General features: G+C 41.2%; 1 protein-coding gene across 1 annotated transcript in view; it reads right to left on the bottom strand.

Annotated features, from left to right (window-relative positions):
* Positions 1-867: 867 nt before the first annotated feature.
* LOC140730744 (parkin coregulated gene protein homolog) overlaps positions 868-25,349 on the bottom strand; it is a 258,984-nt gene continuing 234,502 nt past the window's right edge. Inside the window, exon 5 of the mRNA XM_073051588.1 lies at positions 868-1,243. Within this exon, the coding sequence (XP_072907689.1) occupies positions 1,083-1,243 (161 nt within the window). The 3' untranslated portion in view covers positions 868-1,082. The remainder of the gene's footprint in view (positions 1,244-25,349) is intronic.

Raw genomic sequence — 25,349 nt, forward strand, 5'->3', positions numbered from 1 at the left:
ACCCAGATAAGTATGAGGTAGTTCATTTTGGTAGGTCAACTATGATGGCAGAATATAGTATTAATGGTGAGTTTCTTGGCAATGTAGAGGATCAGAGGGATCTTGGGATAGAGTCCATAGGACACTCAAAGCTGCTGTGCAGGTTGACTCTGTGGTTAAGAAGGCATACATCAACCATGAGATTGAGTTTAAGAGCCAAAAGGTTATGTTCCAGCTATATAGGACCCTTGTCAGACCCCACTTGGAGTACTGTGCTCAGTTCTGGTCACCTCACTACAGGAAGGATGTGGAAACTATAGAAAGAGTGCAGAGGAGATTTACAAGGATGTTGCCTGGATTGGGGAGCATGCCTTATGAGATTAGGTTGAGTGAACTCGGCCTTTTCTCCTTGGAGCTGCGGAGGATAAGAGGTGACTTGGTAGAGGTATATAGGATGATGAGAGGCATTGATTGTGTGGATAGTCAGAGGCTTTTTCCCAGGGCTGAAATGGCTAACACAGGAGGGCACAGGTTTAAGGTGCTTAGAAGTAGATACAGAGGAAATGTCAGGGGTAAGTTTATCATTCAGAGTGATAAGTGCATGGAATGAGCTACCGGTGATGGTGATGGAGGCGGACATGATAGGGTCTTTTAAGAGACTCCTGGATAGGTATATGGAGCTTAGAAAAATAGAGGGCTATGGGTAAGCCTAGGTAATTACTTAAGTAAGTATGTGTTCAGCACAGCATTGTGGGCTGAAGGGCCTGTACTTTGCTGTAGGTTTTCTATGTTTCTATATTTCTATTCACCTAATAAATAAGTTACATTTTTAGACCATGACATCAGCTTGATCATGAACTAAAGAGAGTAGCAATCATTCAGGTATGTAAGTAAATACTTTTATTGTTCAGAGAGATTGAGGTTTGTGTCCAGTGGCAGTTTAAATTCATACATGCAATGCAGAGAGGCATGTATTGAAGAATAATCAAGAAAACAAGAACACAATTATAGTTAATTTTATGGTGTAATTGATGCATTTGCATTTACAAAATTCCCAGTTACATAAATTAACGCAGCATACTTCTTCAACCGGTTTATTTAATTCAATTATAAATGCATGACTCATACGTTGGAATCATGTACTTGATGTTAATGAAGGCATCTTCCCCTCCATACAGCTCAAAGATCTCCAGAGTCTCCTGAATCAGATCTCCAATATTTTCTCTTTTCTGCTGGCTGTAGTCTATTCCATCTCCTGAATTGACTAGAGTTCAAAAATAGAACATAAAGAAAACAGAAGCATTAAATTCTGATAGTCTTCCAGCTCAATGCATCCTTTATACCAACAAAATGACAACACACAAATTTCGTAGGTTTATATTCAACGGACTGTTGATCTTTGTATGATCGAATCAATTGATACACAAGATCTGGCAGAACTGAAGAATTGGATAACTCTGGGTGATCCTGGACATGGAACTGAATGTGACAATAAGATCTGTTCAGTAATGAAGTGCCAGGAAACTCCTAGATGTTTGGCTGTTTCCTGGGCAACTTCCACATGCTGTATTTCAAATCTTATTTTATCACTAAGGCACACAATCCAGTTCATGTTATCAAGCATATGAAGGGTTTTACTCTGACTATAAGATAATAAATGTAAATTTTATTATCTAAATGAAATAATCAATGTTTTGATCTTTTCTCAGTTAGATGTCTGGGGTTTCTATAGGTTCATTGCATAATATTAGGCTTGTACCGTTGTTCAAGATCCAAAAGATACACTAATTTCAAGCAACACCATCAATTAACATGTGGCATAAATACATTTTGACATAATGTTAATTGATTTTTCTGAATCAGAATTAGGTTTTGTATCACTGTCTTACATGATGTGAAATCGGTTAAAAAGGATCCAGTACAGTCCTGGCACATATGACACATAAACTCTTCTTGGGCTTCCAGCCAGATCCAAATGTCAATTTTAACTAATGTTTTGATGACAAACTCTGCCATCTTCATCAGGGATGATGTCTAGGGAAGTCTAGTCCAAGGGCATCTGTCATCTGTCCCTCCTGATTGGTTAGTCCTAAATAATTGGATTTGGGACTGCCTGGTGGAGTAAGCCAATGAGGTAAGACTAGAGAATAAGAATTTCAACAAAGTGAAAGGTCTCACTCTAAGTAAGAACTGGAATATGATTTTAATCAAGGTGGGACAGCTAAATCCTGATTGATTGAGGACTAACCAATCAGGAGGGAAGGACGACGGAAGTCAAGTATATATACCACCATACTAAACATGCCTAGGCATCATCCCTGATGAAGATTGCAGAGTTGTCGGTTAAAATTGACACCTGGACCCAGCTGGAAGCCTGAGAGGAGTTAATGCATGAAATTGGTTGTTTTGCAGCAGCAGTAAATGCAAAGGCATACATAAAATTACTATAAATTACAAAATAAATAAATAGCTAATTAAAAATAGTATTCATAGGTTCATGGAACATTCAGCTGTTTCTGAATCATTGAGTGTGGATATTCAGATCCTAATACTTTCTCCCTGATGGTAGCAGTGAGAAGAGGCCTTGGATGGTGAGGGTCTTTAGTAATAAATGCCACCTTCTTAAGTCACCATCTCTTTAAGATGCCCTCAGCAGTGGGGATGGTTGAGCTGGAACAAGCCTCTGCAGCCTCTTGATAACTCATGTATTGGAGCATCTAAATCAGGTAGTGATGTAACCAGTCAGTATGCTCTTCACTGTAGGTCAGGAATTAATTATAGCCAAAAGCAACCTCTCAAAATGTTTCACACTGGTAGATGCAAGTACTACAAGCAATAGTCATTGATGCAGCTCAGCCTGCTCTCCTTAGGCATAGGCATGATTGATGCCCCTAAGCAAGTGAGAGTCCAACACCACAGCAGTGAGAGGTTAAGGATATCTTTGTGTACACCGGCCATTTGGTTGGCACAGTTTTCAGTACTCAGCCAGGTACATCTTTGGGACCTTACATGTTCCAAAGATTCACCCACTTGAGAGATGTCTTGACGTCACCCTCCAAGACAGAGGTCACAGGGTCACTGGAAGCTGTATGGATTTTCACAGGTGTAGCATGACTCTCCCTTTCAAAGTGTGGATAAAAAGAGTTGAGTACATCAGGAAGTGAAGCATCACTGCCATTTATGCTTACTGGAAGAAATGGCATGTAAATCATGCCACAGCTGTGTGTTCCAATTGTGTCTCTAATTTCACATAGAATTGAATTTTTGCTCTCATTATGGCATTCTGTAGGTTGTACCTGGATTTCTTGTATGGTTCTGGATCACCAGTTTTGAATGCCACAGATCTAGCCCTGGGCAGACTACAAATCTCCTGGTTCATCCATGACTTCTGGTTTGGGAAAACTTGGTATGTTTTCAAAGACATACACTCACCCCTGTCTGTGCCATCAGATCTGGTAAGTCTGTCCTGCCAGTGGGACAAGAAATATCCATGGATTATGATGGACATGTCTGGCCCATTGACTGTAAATACAACCATGTGAAGCTTTTGCATGGCCAGAGAGAACTTCTCTTCCAGTTTATTCACCAAACTTTGCTAAGTCCACTGGGCTGGGTATAGTTTTGTTGAGCCCATATTTGGTGCTTACTTCAATGTCAGCCAGTTTGTCCAGTTTTATTGTTCCCTTGCCTGAAATAGCAGTAATGGTACAAGTGAGTGGCTTGTTTAGCCATTATAGAGGACATTTATGTGTCAACCAAAAGGAATAGTTCTGATGATGTATGAAGGTCAATTCAGACAAGAACTGCAAATTTCCTCCTCTGAAGGAAATTAGTGAACCAGGTAAGTTTTTCTGACAAACTAGGTCTAGTTGATGTTAATAAAAACACAAAATGCTGGCAGAACTCAGCAGGCCAGACAGCATCTATGGGAGGAGGTAGTGATGACGTTTCAGGTCAAAACCCTTCATCAGGAGTGAAGTAACATGGGATGGTCGAGGGGGTATAAGAAGTGGGGGGAGGGATAAAGTAGAGAGCTGGGAAGTGATAGGCTGAAGGGAAATGGGCTGGGGAAGGTGGAGAATTATGGGAAATAAAAGAGAAAGAAAGGTAGGGCTGGGGGGGGGGGGAGATTATAGTGAGGGGGGAAAAAGAGAGAGAAAGAGAACCAGACTAAAATAATAGATAGGGATGGGGTAAGGGGGGAGGGGCAGGGGTATCAACGGAGGTCTGTGAGTTGAATATTCATGCCAGCAGGTAGGAGGCTACCTAGGCGGGAGATAAGGTATTGCTCCATCGACCTGCGTGTGGCCTCATCTTGACAGTAGAGGAGGCCATGGACAGATATATCGGAGTGGGAGTGGTCTGTGGAATTGAAGTGTGTAGCCACAGGGAGATCCCGCCACTGCTGGAGGACCGAGTGCCGGTGTTCGGCGAAACGGTCTCCCAGTCTGCGGCGGGTCTCCCCAATATATAAATGGCCACAACGGGAGCACCAGATACAGTATATCACCCCAGTTGACTCGCAGGTGAAGTGGTGCCTCACCTGAAAGGACTGTCTGGGGCCTGGGATGGTGGTGAGGGAAGTGTGGGGCAGGTGTAGCACTTCTTCCGTTTGCAGGGATAACAGCCTGGAGGGAGGTCGGTGGGGAGGGATGGGGGAGATGAATGGACAATGGAGTCGCATAGGGAACGATCCCTGTGGAAAGACGAGAGTGGGGGTGGAGGGGAGTGGGGTGGGATCCCGTAGGAGGTGGCATCTTCCCCTCACCCCCACTCTCGGCTTTCCACAGGGATCACTTGCTACGCGACGCCCTTGTCCATTCATCCCCCCCCCCCCACCCTCCCCACTGACCTCCCTCCAGGCACTTATCCCTGCAAACGGAAGAAGTGCTACACCTGGCCCCACACTTCTTCCCTCACCACCATCCTAGGCCCCAGACAGTCCTTTCAGGTGAGGCACCACTTCACCTGCGAGTCAACTGGGATGATATACTGTAACCGGTGCTCCCGATGTGGCCATTTATACTTTGGGGAGACCCACCGCAGACTGGGAGACCATTTCGCTGAACACCGGCGCTCGGTCCTCCTCGGTCTCCCTGTGGCCGCACACTTCAATTCCACAGACCACTCCCACTCCGACATGTCTGTCCATGGCCTCCTCTACCGTCACGATGAGGCCACACGCAGGTCGATGGAGCAATACCTTATCTCCCGCCTAGGTAGCCTCCTTCCTGCCAGCATGAACATCCAACTCACTGACCTCCGTTGATACCCCTGCCCCCCTCCTTACCCCATCCCTACCTATAATTTTAGTCTGGTTCTCTTTCTCTCTCTTTTTCCCCCCTCACTATAATCTCCCCCCAGCCCTATGTTTCTTTCTCTTTTACTTCCCATAATTCTCCACCTTCCCCGTAGCCCATTTCCCTTTAGCTTATCACTTCCTAGCTCTCTACTTCATCCCTCCCCCCACTTTTTATCCCCCCCCGACCATCTCATGTTACTTCACTCCTGATGAAGGGTTTCGGCCCGAAACGTCGTCACTACCTCCTCCCATAGATGCTGTCTGGTCTGCTGAGTTCTGCCAGCATTTTGTGTTTTTATTTATTTCCAGCATCTGCAGATTCACTCGTGTGGCCTTCTAGTTGATGTTAATCTTTTTTTCCCAAATTCCTTACTATTAAGTCAAGTATGTTAGGCCAAGTAAGCATATCTTAAGCCATGCCCTTGAGACTTCTGAAACTTAAAAAATAAAATAAGAAAATGTGCAACATTCTTTCCCTTATTTGCCCTTTCGAAGATCTTTTTAAGTAGGGCAAGTGGAAAAATGAGCTTTTCTTCATAAATAGCAAATTCTATACAGGTGCTTAACATGTGGCAATAGATGGATGGCCAAAGTTCATCTTGCCTGAAGGCATCAAGTGACAACTGACATCAATATTTGCTCAGTCTACATGAGTGATAGATGACTTACTGGACTGACTAAACTTCTGAATGCTGCACAAAACAAAGCTGCCTGCCTTTTTGTAGATGAAATCAGAAGCAAATTGACATTTGTGCTATACAGGCCAATTTTACAGTCAATGACTCTGATGTTTTTTCACTGCTTCACAATGTTTTACTGTTATTCCAATCCAATCCACAATGCTATTGCTGATTACTTTATTATTTTGTATGCTGCTGGTAAGAGACTTTCCTCTGTGATACTCATCCATTGTTCAGTCTGCATAATTCTCAACTCCATAACTGCTTTTGCTAGTTCAGACATTATGAGCTCATAATTCTCAACTCGTAACTACTTTTTGCTAGTTCAGAGATTGTGAGCTTGGTGATCTTTATAACTTCTATTGGTGAAAATTTTGGTACATGGAATTCTGCAGTTTTACCCTGCTTCAGCTTGTTAGTGAAGGCTGAGTTTCCAGACATTCAATGATAGTCCTTTTGCCTGTGGCATATATTTATTCAAGCACTTTGAGATTTATATTGCTTATGTTAGAGCCAGAAATAAATGGGCCCAACATCTGACATAGAGACTCTCATTAAAAAAAAAACTCAGAAATGACTTTCATGACACTTCACTAACAAAACATATAGCCATGCAATTACAAGGGGTGTGCTTCAGCTTTATGCCTGCCAAAGTATACCGATAAAAGTGCCACACCGGGAAAGGTAACAAAACACCATCCTAATGCTTCAATTGCACAGGTTGTGTGAGTAACTTAATTTGCTTGGGAAATCTATATCAAATGCTGATCATTTAAGATTGTCAGTGAAACTGTAGAAAGGTAGAGGGGAATGTATTTATGCAGGAAGGTGCTGGAATTCATATAGCAATGCCACAGGTAGTATTTCAAAGTGAACAACATATTTTATTGAGGAAAAGTCTCTAAGTTTCTAATTGAGAAGATAATATGTAGGAGGTAATGGATGGTTTTGGATTGGTGTTGCAGAAAATGACAATCACGCCAGATGTAATGGTCTTGACTTCCTTATATGGTGTGAATAATATGCTAAATGAATTGTGGCTTCTTTGTTTACTTTGTCTTTATGGTAGAGCATTACTTGGGCAAAATGAGGTGAAGAAAAATCTCATTTTTGTCCCTATTTAACACTTGCATGGGGTTTCTCATTTTGATGCAATTATAAAGAAGGCACGGCTTGGTGTGATACCGAAGACTCCAGCAAATTTCTATAGATGTATCGTGGAGAGCATTCTAACTGGTTGCTTCACTGTCTGGTATGGAGGGGCCACTGCACAGGATCAGAAAAAGCTGCAAAAAGTAGTGAACTCAACCAGCTCCATCATGGGCAGTAGCCTCCCCACCACTGGGGGCATCTTCAGAAGGCAATGCCTCAAAAAGGTGGCATTAAGGACCCTCATCACTTAGGACATGCCCTCTTCTCATTGCTACCATCACAGAGGAGGTACAGGAGTCTCTAGATACACACTCAATGTTTTAGGAACAATTTCTTCCCTTCTCCCATCAGATTTCTGAGCGCAAAATGAACCCATGTATACCAGCTCAACCTTTTTTCCTTTTTTGCATTACTTATTTAATTTAATTATTTAAAATATATTTCTTATTGTAATTGATAGTTTGTTTTTATTATGTATTGCAATGTACTGCTGCTGCAAAACAACAAATTTCATGAGATATACCAGTGATATTAAACCTGATTCTGATTCTGCCTACAAAACAAGGAAAAACCTTTTGAAGAACATTTGCTCTGTTGAGAATTCAGCCACTGTTGCACCTGTAAGCTTGAGTCTTCATTCTTTGACCTGTTGTCTCCGTAATTGGATTGATGAGTCTGCACCTCTACAATGTTAGAGTGATTGTCCAACTGTGGCTTCTTCTCATATTGTAAGTCAATGAATTGGATGATGGAATTGATGGCTTTGTGGTCAAGTTTATGAGCAATACAAAAATAAGTGGAGAGGCAGGTAGAGTTGAGAAGCAGGGAGTCTATAGAAGGACAGATTAGGAGAAAGGGTCAAGAAATGGCAGATTGAATACAGTGCAGATAAGTGTTTGGACACGCACTTTGGTAGAAGGAATAAAAATGTAAACAATTTTCTAAATGGGGACCAAATTCAGAAATCAGAGATGCAGAAGGACTTCGGAGTCCTCATGCAGGATTCCTAAAAGGTTTACTTTCAGGTTGACTCAGTGGTAAGGAAGGCAAATGCAATGTTGGCATTCATTTTAAGAAGACAAGAATACACAAGCAAGATTTAATACTGAGGATTTATAAGGCATTGGTCAGACTGCACTTGGAGTATTGGGAGCAGTTTTGGGGCCCTTATCTAAGAAAGGATGTGTAGGCATTGGAGACGGTCCAGAGGAGGTTCATGAAAATGATCCCAGGAATGAAAAGGTTAATGTATGAGGAGTGTTTGATGGATCTGGGGTTGTGCTTTCTAGAGATTAGAAGAATTGGAGGGGGGGTGCGTTGTCTCATTGAAACCTATCTAATACTGAAACACTAGATAGAGTGGATGTGGAGAGAATGTGGAGTAATCTGAGACCAAAGGGCACAGCCTCAATATAGGACATCCCTTTAGAACAGATATGGGGAGGAATTTCTTTAGCCAGAGGGTGGTGAATTTGAGGGTACCCAAGTCATTGGGTATATTTAAAGCAGAGGTTGATAGATAGGTTCTTGATTAGTAAGGGTGTCAAAGGTTACAGGGAGAAGGCAGGAGAATGGGGTTGAGAGGAACAATAAGTAAAAAAGTGATGGTATGGCAGAACAGACTGGGTGGGCTGAATAGCCTAATTCCACTCCTCTGTCATGGTCTACCAGTTGAGCATAAACTTGTAGTGCCTTAAAAGGGAGCAGGAGTGGAAGCATGTTGCCGTTTTACCTGTTTACAGGTGTTGCAAGAAAGGTAAATAGGAGGGCATGGTCAGTAAAAAGGGCACATTTTCTTTCCCCAAGAATCTATTTTAAAGAGGAACTTGAAAGAAATGGATGGCAGTGCAAGCAAAGGATACAGCCAACTTTAGTATTAAAGTTGTAATAGGTTTCAAAGAAAATGTTATATTCATCATCAGTCCATTTCAATGAAGGCTATTTTCTGTTTCCAATTAGTTATAAAGCCTAATGCAATAAGGAAAGAAATACTTTTAGTGTAATAAAGTAGATAACAGACTGGAGATGATTTTGCGATAATCATTTGTTTGGATTTAATTTCAAGAAAGTAAACTGTCTGTTATTATTTGAACACTGTGTTCAAGGACATCTTCGATCTCTCACTGCTGCAGTCAGAGGTGTTCACCTGCTGCACAAGGTCGAAATTCATACCAGAGCCCAAGAAAAGCAGGATGGTGAAGTGCTTTGAGTGGTTGGTCATGGCTAGAATTAACCTCTGCCAAAGTAAGGACCTGGACCCACTGTAGTTTGCCTTCCACTACAATAGATCTACATATGATGCAATCTCACTAGCTCCGCACTTGGTCTTCGACCATCTGGACAACAACAACACTTATGTCAGACTGCTGCATATTGATTACAGCTCAGCATTCACCACCATCATCCGCTCAGTATGAATCAATAAGCTTCAAAACTTATATATCTGTTCACTGTGTACATCTCCTCGCTGACAATCAACGCTGGCACACCTCAAAGATGCCTGTTTAACCCACTGCTATACTCTGTCTACACCCATGATTGCATGGCTAGTTACAAATCAAATGACATCTATAAATTTGCCAATGACACAACTGTTGGCAGAATCTCAGATGGTGACAAGGAGGCTTACAGCAGTGTGCAACAACAAGTTGGCACTGTAAGTCAGCATGACCAAGGAACTGGTTGTGGACTTCAGCAAGGAGAAATCAAGGGAACAAACAACAGTTCTCATCAAGTAATCAGCAGTGGAAAAGGTGAGCAGTTTCAATTTCCTGGTTGGCAACATTTCTGAAGATCTCCCCTAAGCCCAGCATATTGATGCAATTACATAGAAGGAATGTCAGGGAGGTATATTTCATGAGGATTTGAGGGGACCTGGTATGTCACCAAACATTCTAGCAAATTTCTACAGAAGTACCTGGAGAGCACTCTAACTGATTGCATCATTGACTGATATGGAGGGTCCAGTGCACAGAGTCAGAAAAATCTGCAGAAGGTTGTAGGCACAAGCCTCCTCACCATCCAGGATTTCTTCAAAAGGCAGAATTCATCGTTAAGGACCACCATCACTCTTCTTATTGCTACGATCAGGGAGGTGGTACAGGAGCCTAAAGATGTACACTCAATGTTTAGGAACAGCTTCTTTGCCTCCACCATCAGATTTCTAAGTGGTCAATAAACCATCCCATGTACGCCATCTCACTATTTTTGCTCTCTTTATATATATATATATATAATATCTCTAATATATAGTTTTTATGCATTGCATAAAATATTAAACCGATTCTGATTCTGATTATGTTAACTTATTTGGGCATGCTCCGTTTGAACTCACTTTTGTGTTTCTGCTATGAAGAATAGTTTTTAACAAGCACAGAAACTATTCTTGATATAAAGATATTTTAATAATTAGTGAAATTCATTTTAGATTCAGATCATATTATTGCAACATCTCTTGGCTTGTTATTTTGCTTTCCATTCAATATATGAAAAGTTGAAGTTGGACTTTAATCCTCACTGCATTAATATTGTGGATGACAGTCAAAGCTCAGTATATAGTCATGTCATCTGTGTAAATCCAGACGGAAATGAATAAGGGGCAAAACTCTCGGTGCACAATAGACAAGATTCAAACTTCAGAAATAGTTAGTGCTAATAGATTTAAAAGATTTCAATGTACATTTATTATCATAGAATGTATAAATTATAAAACCATGAGATTTGTTTGCTTAAAGGCAGTCACAAAGCAAGAAACCAGAAGGAACCTAATTAAAAAAGTAAAAATAAAGACCAACAACTGATGCGCAGAGAAGGGGGAAAAATACAAATCATGTAAACAATAGAAGTGAGCAACAACATTTCGAACCAAATGAGTCTTTAGATCTGAACCCCAGAGCTGCCCAGAGTAGGCCCAGGCCTTAGTATCAGTCCATCATTTTAGTGGGCAGGGAGCAGTCTTCATAGATTGCCATGGAGAGAGGCATCACCTTCACGAGAGAGCGAGCGAAACTAGCTTTCGCCTCTGATCCCGATGCTCTGTCTTTCCAGTATATTGTTTAAATTGTCCAAACAGCATATCGTATCTCACACTAGGACCCGACCACTGCTGCAGCAAAAAGCTCCAGACCTAGAACACACCGCCCAGCGACTCGGTCTGAGCCCAGATTTCACCACTCAGCCCGAAGTTCTCTCAATTTCTCCAATCTGGTTCGATGTCAGAGTGCTCCAACCTTGCACCCAGGCCAGTGGTACAGGCATTGGAACTCCCCTGCCTTGATTTCTCCTCTCCGAATGTCTCATTCCATCTGTGTCAATTCTGCAACGTTCCAGCATTGTTCAACCCTCAAATTCACTTCACCTTTGCTCGCCTCTTCATTGTTAATGGTGATAATTTACTACAACTTACTTCAGAAGAGGTGTTATTAGTGACGTTCTTAGTTGAATTTCTTCCCTTTTGAGCTACCAGTGAGCCATCAAACACATTCGGTAGTGCCATATTAAGCAGGAAGTCATTGTGTATGAGTCATTCCAATGAGCAGCACTCATTGCAGAAATGATTGCTTTGATTTTAGCTCCAGTGGAAGTTATGCAGCCAAGGCAGACAGGAAAATGTCAGCTCCTCAGCATTACATGGTTCAGATATTTTTTAAGATTCCTGGACTTAACTTACATAAGTTTGTCATCATTCCCACCCAATGCTCTTATCTTAGCCTACAGGGAATAAAAAATAGAAATACTAAATAGAAATAATAATAATAGAAATAGAAATGAGTTGACAAACACAAGTGGGAGGAATGCAGAGCGCCAGGCAGCAGGTATGGTCAGTTGATGTCTTGAGTTGAGAGAGTTCCTTGGAACTGGAAAAAAGAGGAGAGATAGCCAGTATGAAAATGCTGAAGGAAGGGGTGGAGTAAGAGCTGGCAGGTGATAGGTGGATCCAGGTGAGATGAAGGATTCAGGCTCTTACAGGCTCTACCCAGCTGACAGCAGTCACCCGCCACTCATCTCAAACTCATCAGCTGGAGCCTATTTAGACCCAGCTCATATCCATAATCCTGTTCACTCATCAAACCAGCCAACCTCAACCAGTTGCTCCTAGCCTTCTGTTACCCTGTTAAGTATCTGTTCTGTCTTGGTTCATGGCTCCTCATGGCTTTTATTTTGTAGTTTATTATGGAAGTTATTATTCACCGCTATATCATCTTTGCTGCTCTGCATTTCCTAAGAAGGGAGATGGAGAGTGGAAGTGATGTAAGAAGCTGGAAGGTGATAGGCAAAAGAGTCAGAGGACTGACAAAGATGGCAACAAATAGGAGAGGACAGTAGACCATAGAATAAAAGAAAGAGGTGGGGATGGGAACCGGTGGAAGGTAATGAGAAAATGGGGAGGGCATGGGCATGGAAAGAAGGGGTAATGGGGGCTGGTGGGATAAAGGAAGAAAAAAGTAGAGAAAAAAGGAAGGGGCAGAGGGGAATGATTACCAGAAGTTAGAGAACTCAGTTTTAATGCTGTCAGGTTGGAAACTATCAAGGTAGAATATGAAGTACTTTCCTCTAATCTGCATCCAGACACAATTTGGCAGTAAATGAGACGATGGACAGACATAATGGGTTCATTCTTCTGAATCTTATTTGGCTCTTAATCCATCTGCACCTGATATAACTGTGCAGCTGGCAGAGGAACTGGGCAACTGGATACAAATGTTAATTAATATTGTCACTGGGTGCTAATATCTTCATGCTCTTAATATATCTGATACAGTATTCTTCCTCCCCCCCCCCACAAATACACACACACACACTCTTCAAATACACATCAGCACATTTCTATTAGATGAGCAATTTTAGCATCAGAGCTTAAGTGCAAAGAGTTCAGAAAAAGTAGTACTGATAGCTTTTACCGATATCTCCAATCTACCACTTTTGTCAATGAAAATGAATGCATAATTATATAAACTACAAGCTCAATTGTTGGTTTCTAGTGCTATCAGTATAGTGAAAGTGGATAAGATATACTGTTTGATAAAGTGCAGGAAACTTAAAAAGCTTGAATAATGTGATGTAATACTTGAGTTACATTTTTACACAGCTACATAAAATGTGCAGGTTTCTCAAAAAAATTATACTAAACAGGCAAGATGATGGCCTACATTAGACTATTTCAACTTCTGTAGTTACGGGAATGTTGCACACATAGTTCGGCAATGTTCCACTTACTAGCGAAGTTGAAATAGACTAATATATGGATTCCAGAGCTGGGAGGAAAATATACACGTGACTAAATATTTTGCAAATGCTCGAACAATTCTTTGTTTTAATGATGCCTCTTTGGTTGTGATGTCTTGGGCTGTAGGTACTGTGAAGGGATTCTTCTCAATATAAAGAAGGAAGAAGCCTATTTTAATGACATCAGAGGTGTTGCTACTGAGGCTAACAGCAGGACCAGCATGTCATGTTCCTGAATTCAATGTTGATAGCAAGCTATAGACCTCAAAAGAACAGGAAAGGGAAGCGTATTGGCATGTTCATCTATGACCGATGTGCATGGAAACTCATCCCCTCATTGTGCCTTACTAAATCTACATAGTTATTCCCTTCAAAGTCATCAGTCCAGAACACTGCCAATCATCACTCTCACTTTATGTATTATCAGGACTCAGCCTCAAAGTTATCTTCAGGCAGCTCAACATAAAGTGCCAAATCCTCAATTCAATATTCAAAAGTCTATACTCAAAGGTATACTCACATTTTTAAATGGGTCAAAATAATAATGAAAACTTAACACTTTATTAAATAATGCACTGTATTTCCAGCCTCATGCATACACAAGTTTTTGTTATTCTTCATCCTCACAGTTTATTGGAGGACACCCTACATCGTAATGTTTTTTGTTGCAGCTGTACTTGCCATAGCGCTTTCCAATTCTTAACCATTAGCAGTCATTATGACCAAAGTGCATTATCTGCCTTGAAGTTTATCATAAATAGTGCCCGTGAAAAAAACTCTTGGTTTCTTCTGCCAGCAAACACTTGATGATAGCAACTAAAAGGTCTGTGAATTAATTAATCATCAGTGCAAGGTGTTCTTCAATTCGAAACCACATCATGTCTCAAGGGGAAAAAAACAGATTGACAGGCATCAATCAGGTTAAGGTCATGAAAGTGTGTGACGTGAGAACTGCTCTTCTCATTATTACCATCAGGGAGGACGTACAGAAGCCTGAAGACACATACTCAAGGCTTTAGAAACAGCTTATTCCTCCTGAATTAGACTTCTGAATGGACAATAAATTCATAAACATTTCCTCACATCTTGCTCTCACTTTGCATTTTTTAACATAGATTTATTATAGTAACTTATAGTATTTTTATGTATTTAAATGTTGTGTTGCTGCAAAACAGAAAATTTTATGATATAAGTCAGTGATAATAAATTGAAGTCGGATTCTGATTCAGATTCGGATTCTGAAATTGATTGTGGGTTTAAAGAGCACTGGAGATCCAAGAACTCATTGATAACCATGACATGTATGGATTCCACAGTGTGGTCAATATGATCTTTAGTCCAAACATCCAAGAGTCAATCCCAACAAGAGCCAGGAATGAAGGAGAGTTTATGCCAAAAAGGAAGGCAGTCAGCACTGGATGGAAGGTGCTCTTTGAAGATCTCTAACAGTCAAATCCTGTTTTTAATGTGAGCGTTCCGAATTCCATTCCACTACACACTAATCCTTACAATCCCTGTAAAATGCCATCCCAGAAAGAAGCTAAAAAGACAACTTTATAGCTGAAAAGCAACAAAGACTCTGGGGAAATAAAATTCCTGCTAAGATGTAGACTCAACAGGAAGGTATTTCTCATACATATTAATAACTGCATCTCCAACACCTGGGAAGCTCAAGGGATCTTAGAGGCACCATAATTATGACCATCTTTAAGAAATGACACACATCTATTAACAGTACCTCTCAGGAATCTCGCTGCTGCCTGCCACAGGAAAAGTCACGGCAAGTATCCTTCTCAACCACATCTTCCTGGCAGTCAAGCAGTTCCACCTGAGGTCGTACTGTTAGTCAAGTGCTGTAATGACACAACCTCCATGATGCAATCAATCCAGGAACAGAGCTGATGGTTAAACCAACATACATGGTCTCCATAAAATGAGAAGCTTCGAGCAAATTCTGCTCAAATTAGGCTGTCCTCAGAAAATCATCATCTTTCCACATCTGCTGCATGATTAATTGGATACTGGCCAAGGTGCGCACCACAGATAGAATATTAGTGCAGACTGGGGTCAAACAAAGACATATCATCACATCAATTCTCTTCCCAACCTCCCTCCCTGCAATATTGCATCCTACCTCCACAAGCCTCACTGGAGTTAAATTAGTCTACAAGACAAATATAAACTCACAATGGATACCTTCTAGGACTCTACAACTTGTGTTCTTAACATATTTTATTTATTTACATCCACAGTCTGTCTTCTTTTGCACATTGTTTGTTTGTCAGTCTGTGTTTGTGTGTAGTTTCTCAGCGCTTCTATTGTATTTCCTGGTTCTACTGTGAATGCCTGCAAGAAAATGAATCTCAATGTAGTATATGGTAACATATACGTACATTTAACTTGGAACTTTGAAAGAGGGAAGCATTCAACCTTAGACATCTTGACCCAAAAACCGCCATCGCCTGATTTTCACACACCTGCATACGCACACATCCAGAGACTGAGTTACAGGTCTTTGTTGACTCTTTCACTGAAGCAGACAAGAGATAGGCTTCTTATTAAACATCTGCGAGCCAACGGTCCTCCACTTCCCTGTCTCAACTCCACAACATAGATCCCTGACAAACACATTTAAAATATGATTCAGTTCCAATATCTCGGGAGCCAGCCCTCAGCAAAAGTAGATACTGGTGCCACAATTCACTGATCCAACACAGCGTCAGGAGAGCTGAGGATAAGAATGCTCAACAATGAACAAAACCTGTGCTCTGCTCGTCCTTCCTGGATGCTGCAGCAACAAGGGCACAAAGCCCCCATAGAAAAATTGTAATCTCTTCAATATTTCATGTAAGTCCCTGGCCCAATACAGCTCAAAATAGCAAAGGAGCATCCAGAGGCACAAAGATTGAAACAGAGACCGTGCATCAACAACAGAAAGAGCACACAAGATGTACTACCTACCTTGCTGAGCACCACCTGCCTCACCTGTAGAGTTCCCACATAATAATCTTCGATCAATTCTGAACACAGAGAATTGGGCCTCCATACCTCCCTCTAAACTGGATCCTTGACTTTCTAACCAGAAGACCACAATCGGTATGGATTGGAAATAACAGCTCCACTTCACTGACAGTTACACTGGTGCAACTCAGGAGTGTGTGCTTAGCCCACTGCTCTACGCTCTCTACACCCATGAGTGAGTGGTTAGGCATAGCTCAAATGCCATCTATAAATTTGCTGACAACACAACTAATGTTGGCAGATTTTCAGATGGTGAGGAAAGGGTGTACGGGAGCAAGACATACCAGCTGGTTGAATGGTGTTGCAGCAACAACCTTGCACTCAACATCAACAAGACCAAAGACTTCAGGAAGGGTACGACGAGGGAACACAAACCAATCCTCATAGAGGGATCAGAAGTGAAAAAGTGAGCAATTTCAAGTTCCTGGGCGTCATTATCTCTGAGAACCTGACCTGGATCCAACATATTGATGCAGCTATAAAGAAGACAAGACAGTGGCTGTATTTCATTAGGAATTTGAGGAGACTTGGTTTGTCAATTAAAAGACTTGAGGACTTATACAAATGTACAATGAGCAGCATTCTGACTGGCTGCATCACTCTCTGGTATGGAGGGCCTACTGCACAAGATTGAACTAAGTTGCAGAAGCTTGTAAAATTAATCAGCTCCATCATGGGTACCAGCCTCCACAGTATCCAAGACATCTTCAAGGAGCGGTGCCTTAGGAAGGCGGCATTCATCATTAAGGATCACCACCACCCAGAACATCAGAACATGCCCCTCCTCATTGCTACTGTCTGAAAGAAGGTACAGAAGCCTGAAGGCACACACTCAGTGATTCAGGAATAGCTTCTTCCCCTCTGCCATCTGATTTTCAAATGGACACTGAACCCATGAACACTACTTCGCTACTTTTTTATTTCTGTTATCTTTGCAATAACAATTTTAATTTAACTATTTAATAGAAATAAATATACTTAATATAACTCAGTTTTTTTTCCCTCTATGTTTATTTATCATGTATTTCATGTACTGCTGCTGTAAAGTTAGCAAGTTTCATGGCATATGCCGGTGATATTAAATCTGATCTGATTTGATTCTGCTCTGGGGTTCAGATCTGAGAATTCAATTTTTTGGTTCAGGTTATTGTTGTTCACTTCAATTGTTTATACGATTTGTGTTTTTTTCTTTCTCTTTCTTATTGGGTGTTGGTCTTTTATTTTTATTTTTATTCGTTTTTTAATTGGGTTCTCTCGGGTTTCTTGCTTTGTGGCTACCTGTGAGCAAACAAATTTCAAGGTTGTATAACTTATACATACTTTGATAATAAAGGTACTTTCAATATTTGATGTATATACTTTCTGTAATACACATTTTTCCCTATTATTATGTATTGCATTGTACTGCTGCTGTGAAGACAAGTTTCACGACATATGCCGGTGATATTAAACCTGAATCTGATTCTGAACTGGAATAGAAACAAGTCATCCTCCATCCTGAGGAACTGCCCAAAAGGATGATCTGTGGACTGATTTGTAGAAATAACTGCTGCTGCTCAGTTCTGTTTCTTGGACAACCACTGACCTCCTAAGCACCTACTCTATGTTGGAGGCTTCTTCCTGCAGCCTCAGACTCTGTGCTTTATATCATCGGCAGCTCCAAACTAGGCCACTCAGGACTAAAGTACTTCAACTGGTTGTTGATGGAGACATTCTCTTTCAGCTGTCTAGGCTCTGTCAGGAATTTTTGGTGCATGTGTATCAGTGAAGGTTTAAGGTTTAAGGGAGGTTTAAGGAAGGGAATGTGGTCTCTGGTGCATAATAGATGGAGGGTGTTGGGGTTTGACCAGACACTGATGGTGATGGTGGAGACTTGAGGGACATTAGAGTTATTGCTTAGGTTAACAATAGCAGTAGAATAGTTTTAGTTCTTCTAGGAAAAAAAATACTGCAAATTATTTATTTAAATTAATCTGGATGAACTGTATTAAATCCATGCTTTGTTGGCTGTTTCATAGTTTTTGATTTTGATTTCACATTACACACATAAAAACTTTGCTTTGTACAAAGTGTGGCAAAGTCTTTGGAATTAGACTAAAACTGACTTTGAAGACTTTATTTCAACCTCTGACTAGTTATTCTTTCCAAGTTAGATATAGGATGTATTCTTTCAAATATTATGATGGTCACATGTTTTCATTCAAGGTATTTATATTACTCATAGCAAATATCCCTGTAATCGGCTGGGTGAAGTTGTCTATAGCTTTGGAATATAGCCTAAAAGAAATGGTAAAACAAATAGGCAAGGATCAGTTAATTAATATTCAGATAATTAATACTAATTACGTTAATTGAATCCAACACAGATTTGTTGTGGAGTTATCTATGTGAAAGCTTTGCGAAAACAGAGAAACTGACATTAAGGCTGACAATATCAGTCTATATATCCTCCACAGCACACAATGCATGCCAACTGAAGAACTGAAGCTTAGGAGTAAGTGCCATTTGGAGACTCACTCTTCTACCTAATAAAGTGACCAGTGAATGTATGCTCATGGTCCTCTACTGCTGTAGCCCATCTACTTCAAGGTTCTAGATGTTGTGTATTCAGAGATGCTCTTCTGCAGACCAACGTTTAACATGTGGTAATTTGAGTTACTGTCATCTTGAACCAGTCTGGTCATTCTCCTCTGACCTCTCTCATTTTGTGAGCAGCATTTTTCCCTGTGGAACTACAACTCATGGAATGATCTTTGTTTCCCATACTGTTCCCTGTACACTCTAGAGAATGTTGTGCATGGAGATATCAGGAAATCAGCAGCTTTTGAGATATTCAAACCACTCCACCTGGCACCAACAAACATTCCATGGTGAAAGATACTTGGATCACATTTCTTTCCCAACTAATGTTTGGTCTGAATAACAAATACACCTCTTGACCATGTCTGCATGCTTTTATGCATTGAACTGCTGCCACATGATTGGCTGACTGGATATTTGTATTAACAATCATGTGTACAAGTGTACACAATGAGTGGACACTGTGTCTGTCAGGTCGGGTAACCTAGTCCTGCAATCTGCTTCTTCCTCCAGCACTGGGACTCTATGCTCTACTCTTCTGCATTTCTAAACCTTGGAGCTTCTCAATATCTCCAACATTCTCAACACCATCAACACTTTGAAAACCCTTGCTGGTGCATTCTCCTGGGTATTTCCAAGCACCCAAAGTAGAGCATTGTCGTGTTAATTCATAAGACATCTCACTTTCAGCCATCATGCCCTCAAGCGCATCTCTTCCATTTTGTGCACATCTGCCCTCACACCATCCTCTTGCCACTCCATCAGAGATAGGGTTCCTCTTGTCCTCACCTACTACACCTCTAGCCTCCACATCCAGCACATAATCCTCCATAACTTCGGCCATCTCCAAAGGGATCCTGCAACCAAGCACATCTTTCCCTCATCCCCACTTTCTGCTTTCTGCAGGGATTGCTCCCTATGCAACTTCCCTGTCCATTCGTCCCTCCACACAGATCTCCCTCCTGGTACTTATCCTTGCAAGCGAAGCAAGTGCTACACATGCCCCTACATCTCCTCTCTGACTAACATTCAGGGCCCCAAACAGTCCTTACAGGTGAGACAACCACCTGCGAGTCTGTTGGAGCCATCTACTGTGTCTGGTGCTCCTGGTGTGGCCTCTTGTATATCAGTGAGACCCGGCGTAGATTGGGAGACCGCTTCGCTGAACATCTAAGCTCCATCTACCAAAAAAAGCAGGATCTCCCGGTGGCCACCCATTTTAATTTCACTTCCCATTCCCATTCCAATATGTCAATCCATGGCCTCCTCCACTGTTGCGATGAGGCCATACTCAGGATGGAGGAGCAACACCTTATATTTCATCTGGGTAGCCTCCAGTCTGATGGTGTGATGGCAATGCCCCCCCCCCACCCTTCATTATTCCACATTCTCATTTCCGTCTCTCACCTTATCTCCTTACCAGCCGATCACCTCCCTCGGGTGCTCCTGCCCCTTCTCCAGTCCTGTATCTCTTTCACCAATCAACTTCCCAACTCCTTACTTCACCCCTCCCTCCCCTCCTGGTTTCACCTCTCACCTTGTGTTTCTTCCTCCCCTCCCCCACCTTCTAACTCTAACTTCTATCTCTTTTTCTTCAGTCCTGCTGAACGGTCTTGGCCTGAAATGTCGACTGTACTCTTTTTTTATAGATGCTGCCTGGCCTGCTGAGTACCTCCAGCATTTTGTGTGGTGCTTAACTTTCACTTGGCTTTCCTTGTACTGCCTTATTGGTTTACTTTTCAAGGGCTTCATCATTTATAATATACAGCCAATAGCTACAATGCTTAAAATTACAGCTATCATGAAAGATGGACTCTGCAGACAAAGCCATTGTGACTTCTGCTCAGGAATATTGTGCACATCTGCTGGAAGATGTTTTTGTTAGAGTCTTACAGCACAGAAAGAGGCCCTTCAGCCCCCCCATCTTCATGCTGACCATCAAGTTCCCCGATACTTGCACTTAATGACCCCCATTATTTTGTATATCTGTATCAGGTCCCTCTTAGCATCCTTCACTCCAAGGAGAACAAACCCAGCCTATCCAATCTCAGAAATAACAGAAATGTTCCATGCCAGGCAACATCCTGGTAAACCTACTCTACACTCTCCCTATCCCTTCTGTGGTGTGATCTGGAGACCATACTGCAGCTGTGGCCTAACCAGAACCTTATCAAGTTGTCCCATGATCTCCAGGCTCTTATATTCTATACCCTCTCTTATGAAAATACAGTAGTATCCCACACACTTTCTTCACCAACTTATCAATCTGTGCTGCCATCTTCAGGGATCAGTGGACTTGTACACCAAGGTCCCTGTACTCTTCAATACTCCCTCAGGCCTCACCATTCACTGTCTATGTGCTGCACTTGCCAGGCCCTCCAAGACACACTACTTTGCATTTGATGGAGTTCCATTTGACATGTCCTGCCCAGCTTACCAGATGACCAATGTTATCCTGTAACTTCAGACTCCCCTTCTCACTAAATTGGTAAATTGATTTATCATTGTCAAATGTACCAAGGTGTAGTGAAAATCTTTGTTTTGCGTGTTATGCAAATAGATCATTTTGAGCCTTACAACAGGGCATTGAGGTGTTATAAAGGAAAACAATAACATAATGCAGAACGGAGTTACAGAGAAAGTGCAGAATGTCCAGTACAGACAGACAAAAGGTATGTATCCTGTATATTCCAATAAATTACAATAATCAGGTTTAACATCACCGGCATATGTCGTGAAATTTGTTAACTTTGCGGCAGCAGTCCAATGAAATACATGATAAATAAATACGGAGAACAAAAAAACCTGAGTTACATTAAGTTTATATATGTCTGTTAAATAGATAAGTTAAAATAAGTAGCGCAAAAAAATGGAAATAAAAAAGTAGTGAAGTGGTGGTCATGGGCTCAATGTCCATTTAGAAACCAGATGGCAGAGGGGAGGAAGCTGTTCCCGAATCACTGAGTTTGTGCCTACAGGCTTCTGTACCTCCTTCCTGATGGTAATAGTGTGAAGAGAGAATGTCCTGGGTGATGGGGATCCTTAATGATGGACACCACTTTCCTAAGGCACCACTCCTTGAAGAAGATGTCTTGGATACTATGGAGGCTGGTACCCATGATGGAGCTGATTAATTTTACAAGTTTCTGCAACTTATTTCTATCTTGTTCAGTAGTGCCCCCCCCCCCATACCAGACAGTGAGGCAGCCAGTCAGAATGCTGTCCATGGTACATTTGTAGAAGTTTTTGAATGTTTTGTTAAAGAACTAATCTCTTCAAAACTCTGAAAATAACACACACACACACACACACACACACACACACACACACACACACACACACACACACACACACACACACACACACACACACACACACACACACACACACACACACACACACACACACCCCCCCCCCCCCCCCCCATAAAAAAAAAAGAAATTCATGAACAAATACCTGTGCTATTAAACCTGATTCTGATTCTGGCTAGGTTTATCAGAGACAATGTTAACTTAATAACTAATCAACAAACCAGCTTCTCAGCTATGTGACCACACCAGGGCTCACCTGGAATCGGCCATCCTTATGATTATCTGGAATTAGCCATCTTTCCTGGTTTGACTAATTCAAGTGAAACTGGAGATGGGTACGAAATGCTGGTCTTGCCAATCATACATTTATCCTGAATGAATAAATGGAAAAAAATTGTCCCTAACATATTTAGATTGCCAAGTCATTTGTTTGAGGGAATTAGTCACAGTAGGTCTAATGTGCTGAAGAAAATCACAGTTTGCTTTGAAGCTGACATTCCAGCAAACTGAATCCCCACACCAAAAAATCCATGTGCTCTTGCTAACTGCTATTCAACTTCCTTGCTTTTAAGTTGTCTGCGTGGGAGGTCAATCAATGCCAAAATACAGAACATACAATCCACCCAGAAGTCAGACTGACTGTAATTTTATCCAAAGGGCAATCGTAGAAAATAGTATACTGGACTTTGTCAGCTGTTATGCATATTTTGAAGTGCAATGTGACAGAGTTTTATTGGACCATCCTCCAGGTATATTCTGCCTGTGAAAAGGATGCTCTACCGAATGCTAATGTGTGCAAATTCCATCCAGCCTAAAACTGGAGTGTAACATCATTTTAAAATGTATAAATTGTGCATTTTAGCTGCTTTGCACTTATTTCACACAATTGCGTCCATTTCTCATTGAAGTCCTACCCACTGGGAAATTGGACTGGGAATTCACCTTAGCACAACAAATCTTCTTACTGTGTTATTTGATACTCATTTCTACCATATCAAAATAAATTTTGCAGCCTACAATGTCTGTATTTAACTCCCAGTAAAACAGCGAGGAGATTGTGCTGTAAGTCAGGAAGGAAACTGGCCTCCAATGGAGACACCAATCTGCTGCTGGTGCCCTTGCCTTTCGATGCTTGTTTATAACATACCGTAGATTCCGGACTACAGAGCGCACCTGATTAAAAGCCGCTGGCTCTAATTTTAGAAATAAAATCAATTTTTTACTTGTACAGGCCGCACCGGATTTTCGGCCGCAGGTGTCCCACGTTGTAATATGAGATATTTACACAGAAAGATATTACACGTGAGGATTTTTTAACTTTTAATTAAATCCATATGGTAACATAAACAAATACATATTGCAAATGCTTTTTTTCGAACCGTGCCTGTAACGCGGCTACTTTTAAATATACATTGCGTATACTTCTTTACTGAACAACATTCCAATATCTCCTAACGACTGGTAAAAAATATATATACTGCAGCCTACCAGGAAAAGTTATTGATCGCCTTTAACTTAAAAGCAGCATTTTCGCTCCGCAGCTCGCCCCCCTCCTTCCCGTTTATCGCAAACCGGCATTTTTCCCACAAGACGCGGCGAAACCGGGTGTAACGTCATAGCATCCCGCGATGTAGTACAGAAAACAAATATAGTTAAAACAGTTCTAACTTTAACTAACAAATGAATTACTAAGCGAAAATATTATAAACTAAATAACTGCCATAAAGGCAGCACAATGCTTTTCTTCGAGTGTTTTCCATGTTGATGAGGGTGAGTACAAATGACTGATTTACAATAATTTAATTGTGAAAGTGCGCTTGATTTATCGTACAATTTCATTGGACCTCTGTGAACTACTCATCAATTTTATTGGTCTACTGTTACGAGGCAAAATGTTTTTGGCGGCATGAAAAAAAAATGCATTAGCCGCTCCGTATTAAAGGCCGCAGAGTTCAAAGCTGTTCAAAATGTGGGAAAAAAGTAGCGGCTTAAAATCCGGAATCTACGGTAACTGCAGGGTTCCACAGTGCTGATTGTGGATTTCCCAAGCATTTCACAGCACAAATTTGTTGTAATCAAATAATGACAATGATATGGGGCACTCGAGGGGCTGGACTAAAAGAAACATAAGAAGGAGTGGGACAATTGCCTCCTCAAGCTTGTACTGCCCTTTAATAAGATCATAGTGGATCTAATCTTAGCCCCAACATCACTGTCCCACCTCCTACCCATACCCCTCACCCTTTGTAGTTCAAATGTATGACAATCTCTGCCTTAAATATATAATCAGTGATTCTCCCTCCATAGAGTTTTAGGCAGATACAGTCCCTGAGCAAAGAAATTCCTCTTCATATCCAACCTAAAATGGTGATGTTTTATTCTGAAACTATCCTCCCTAGGTTGAGATGCCCTTTTTGGTGAAATATTTTCTTTCCATCCACCTTCTCATTCCTTCACAGAATCTAACGCTTTCAATAAGATCATCACTTGTTCTTCAAAACTCCAATGAACAATGGTCTAATCTACTCATTCTTCATATGTCATATCCTTCATTGCAGAATGAACTATGTATCTTCTCTGCACTGTCTCCAATGTAATTATATCCTTCCTTTCAGATGGTGATCAAAACTATGCGCAGTACCTAATTGTGTCAAAATGGTCCTTCTTTAATGCTCTATATTCTTGGCGAAAGAGTTCCACTGTTCTTTCTAATTACTTTGTAAGTATCAGGACCTTTGAATTGCAACACTTTTGTAGTTCCAGTCCATTTCAATAAAAAAAATATTTCTTATCTTTTCTTCAGATAGTACTAACATGCTGCCTATGCACTTAACCTATCCATATTGTTTTATAGGTTCTTCCTCAACCTGTTAATCCACTTATCTTTGCAACATCAGTATATCTGCCATTTGTTGGTCTCACCAGTTCTCATTGGCTCAGATCATGAACGACACTCCCAACAGTGCACTGTGCCCTCAACACCTTGGTGATGTCCTCAGTTTAGTTTAGGTAATAGATTGAGAGTCAGCGGTAGGAATACCACTAAGTGTTGTGACTGATTATGGTAAATGTCATCAGCTAGTGGTAAACTTTAACACT

The sequence above is a fragment of the Hemitrygon akajei genome, chromosome 7 (assembly GCF_048418815.1).
Source record: "Hemitrygon akajei chromosome 7, sHemAka1.3, whole genome shotgun sequence".
Taxonomy (NCBI): Eukaryota; Metazoa; Chordata; class Chondrichthyes; order Myliobatiformes; family Dasyatidae; genus Hemitrygon; species Hemitrygon akajei.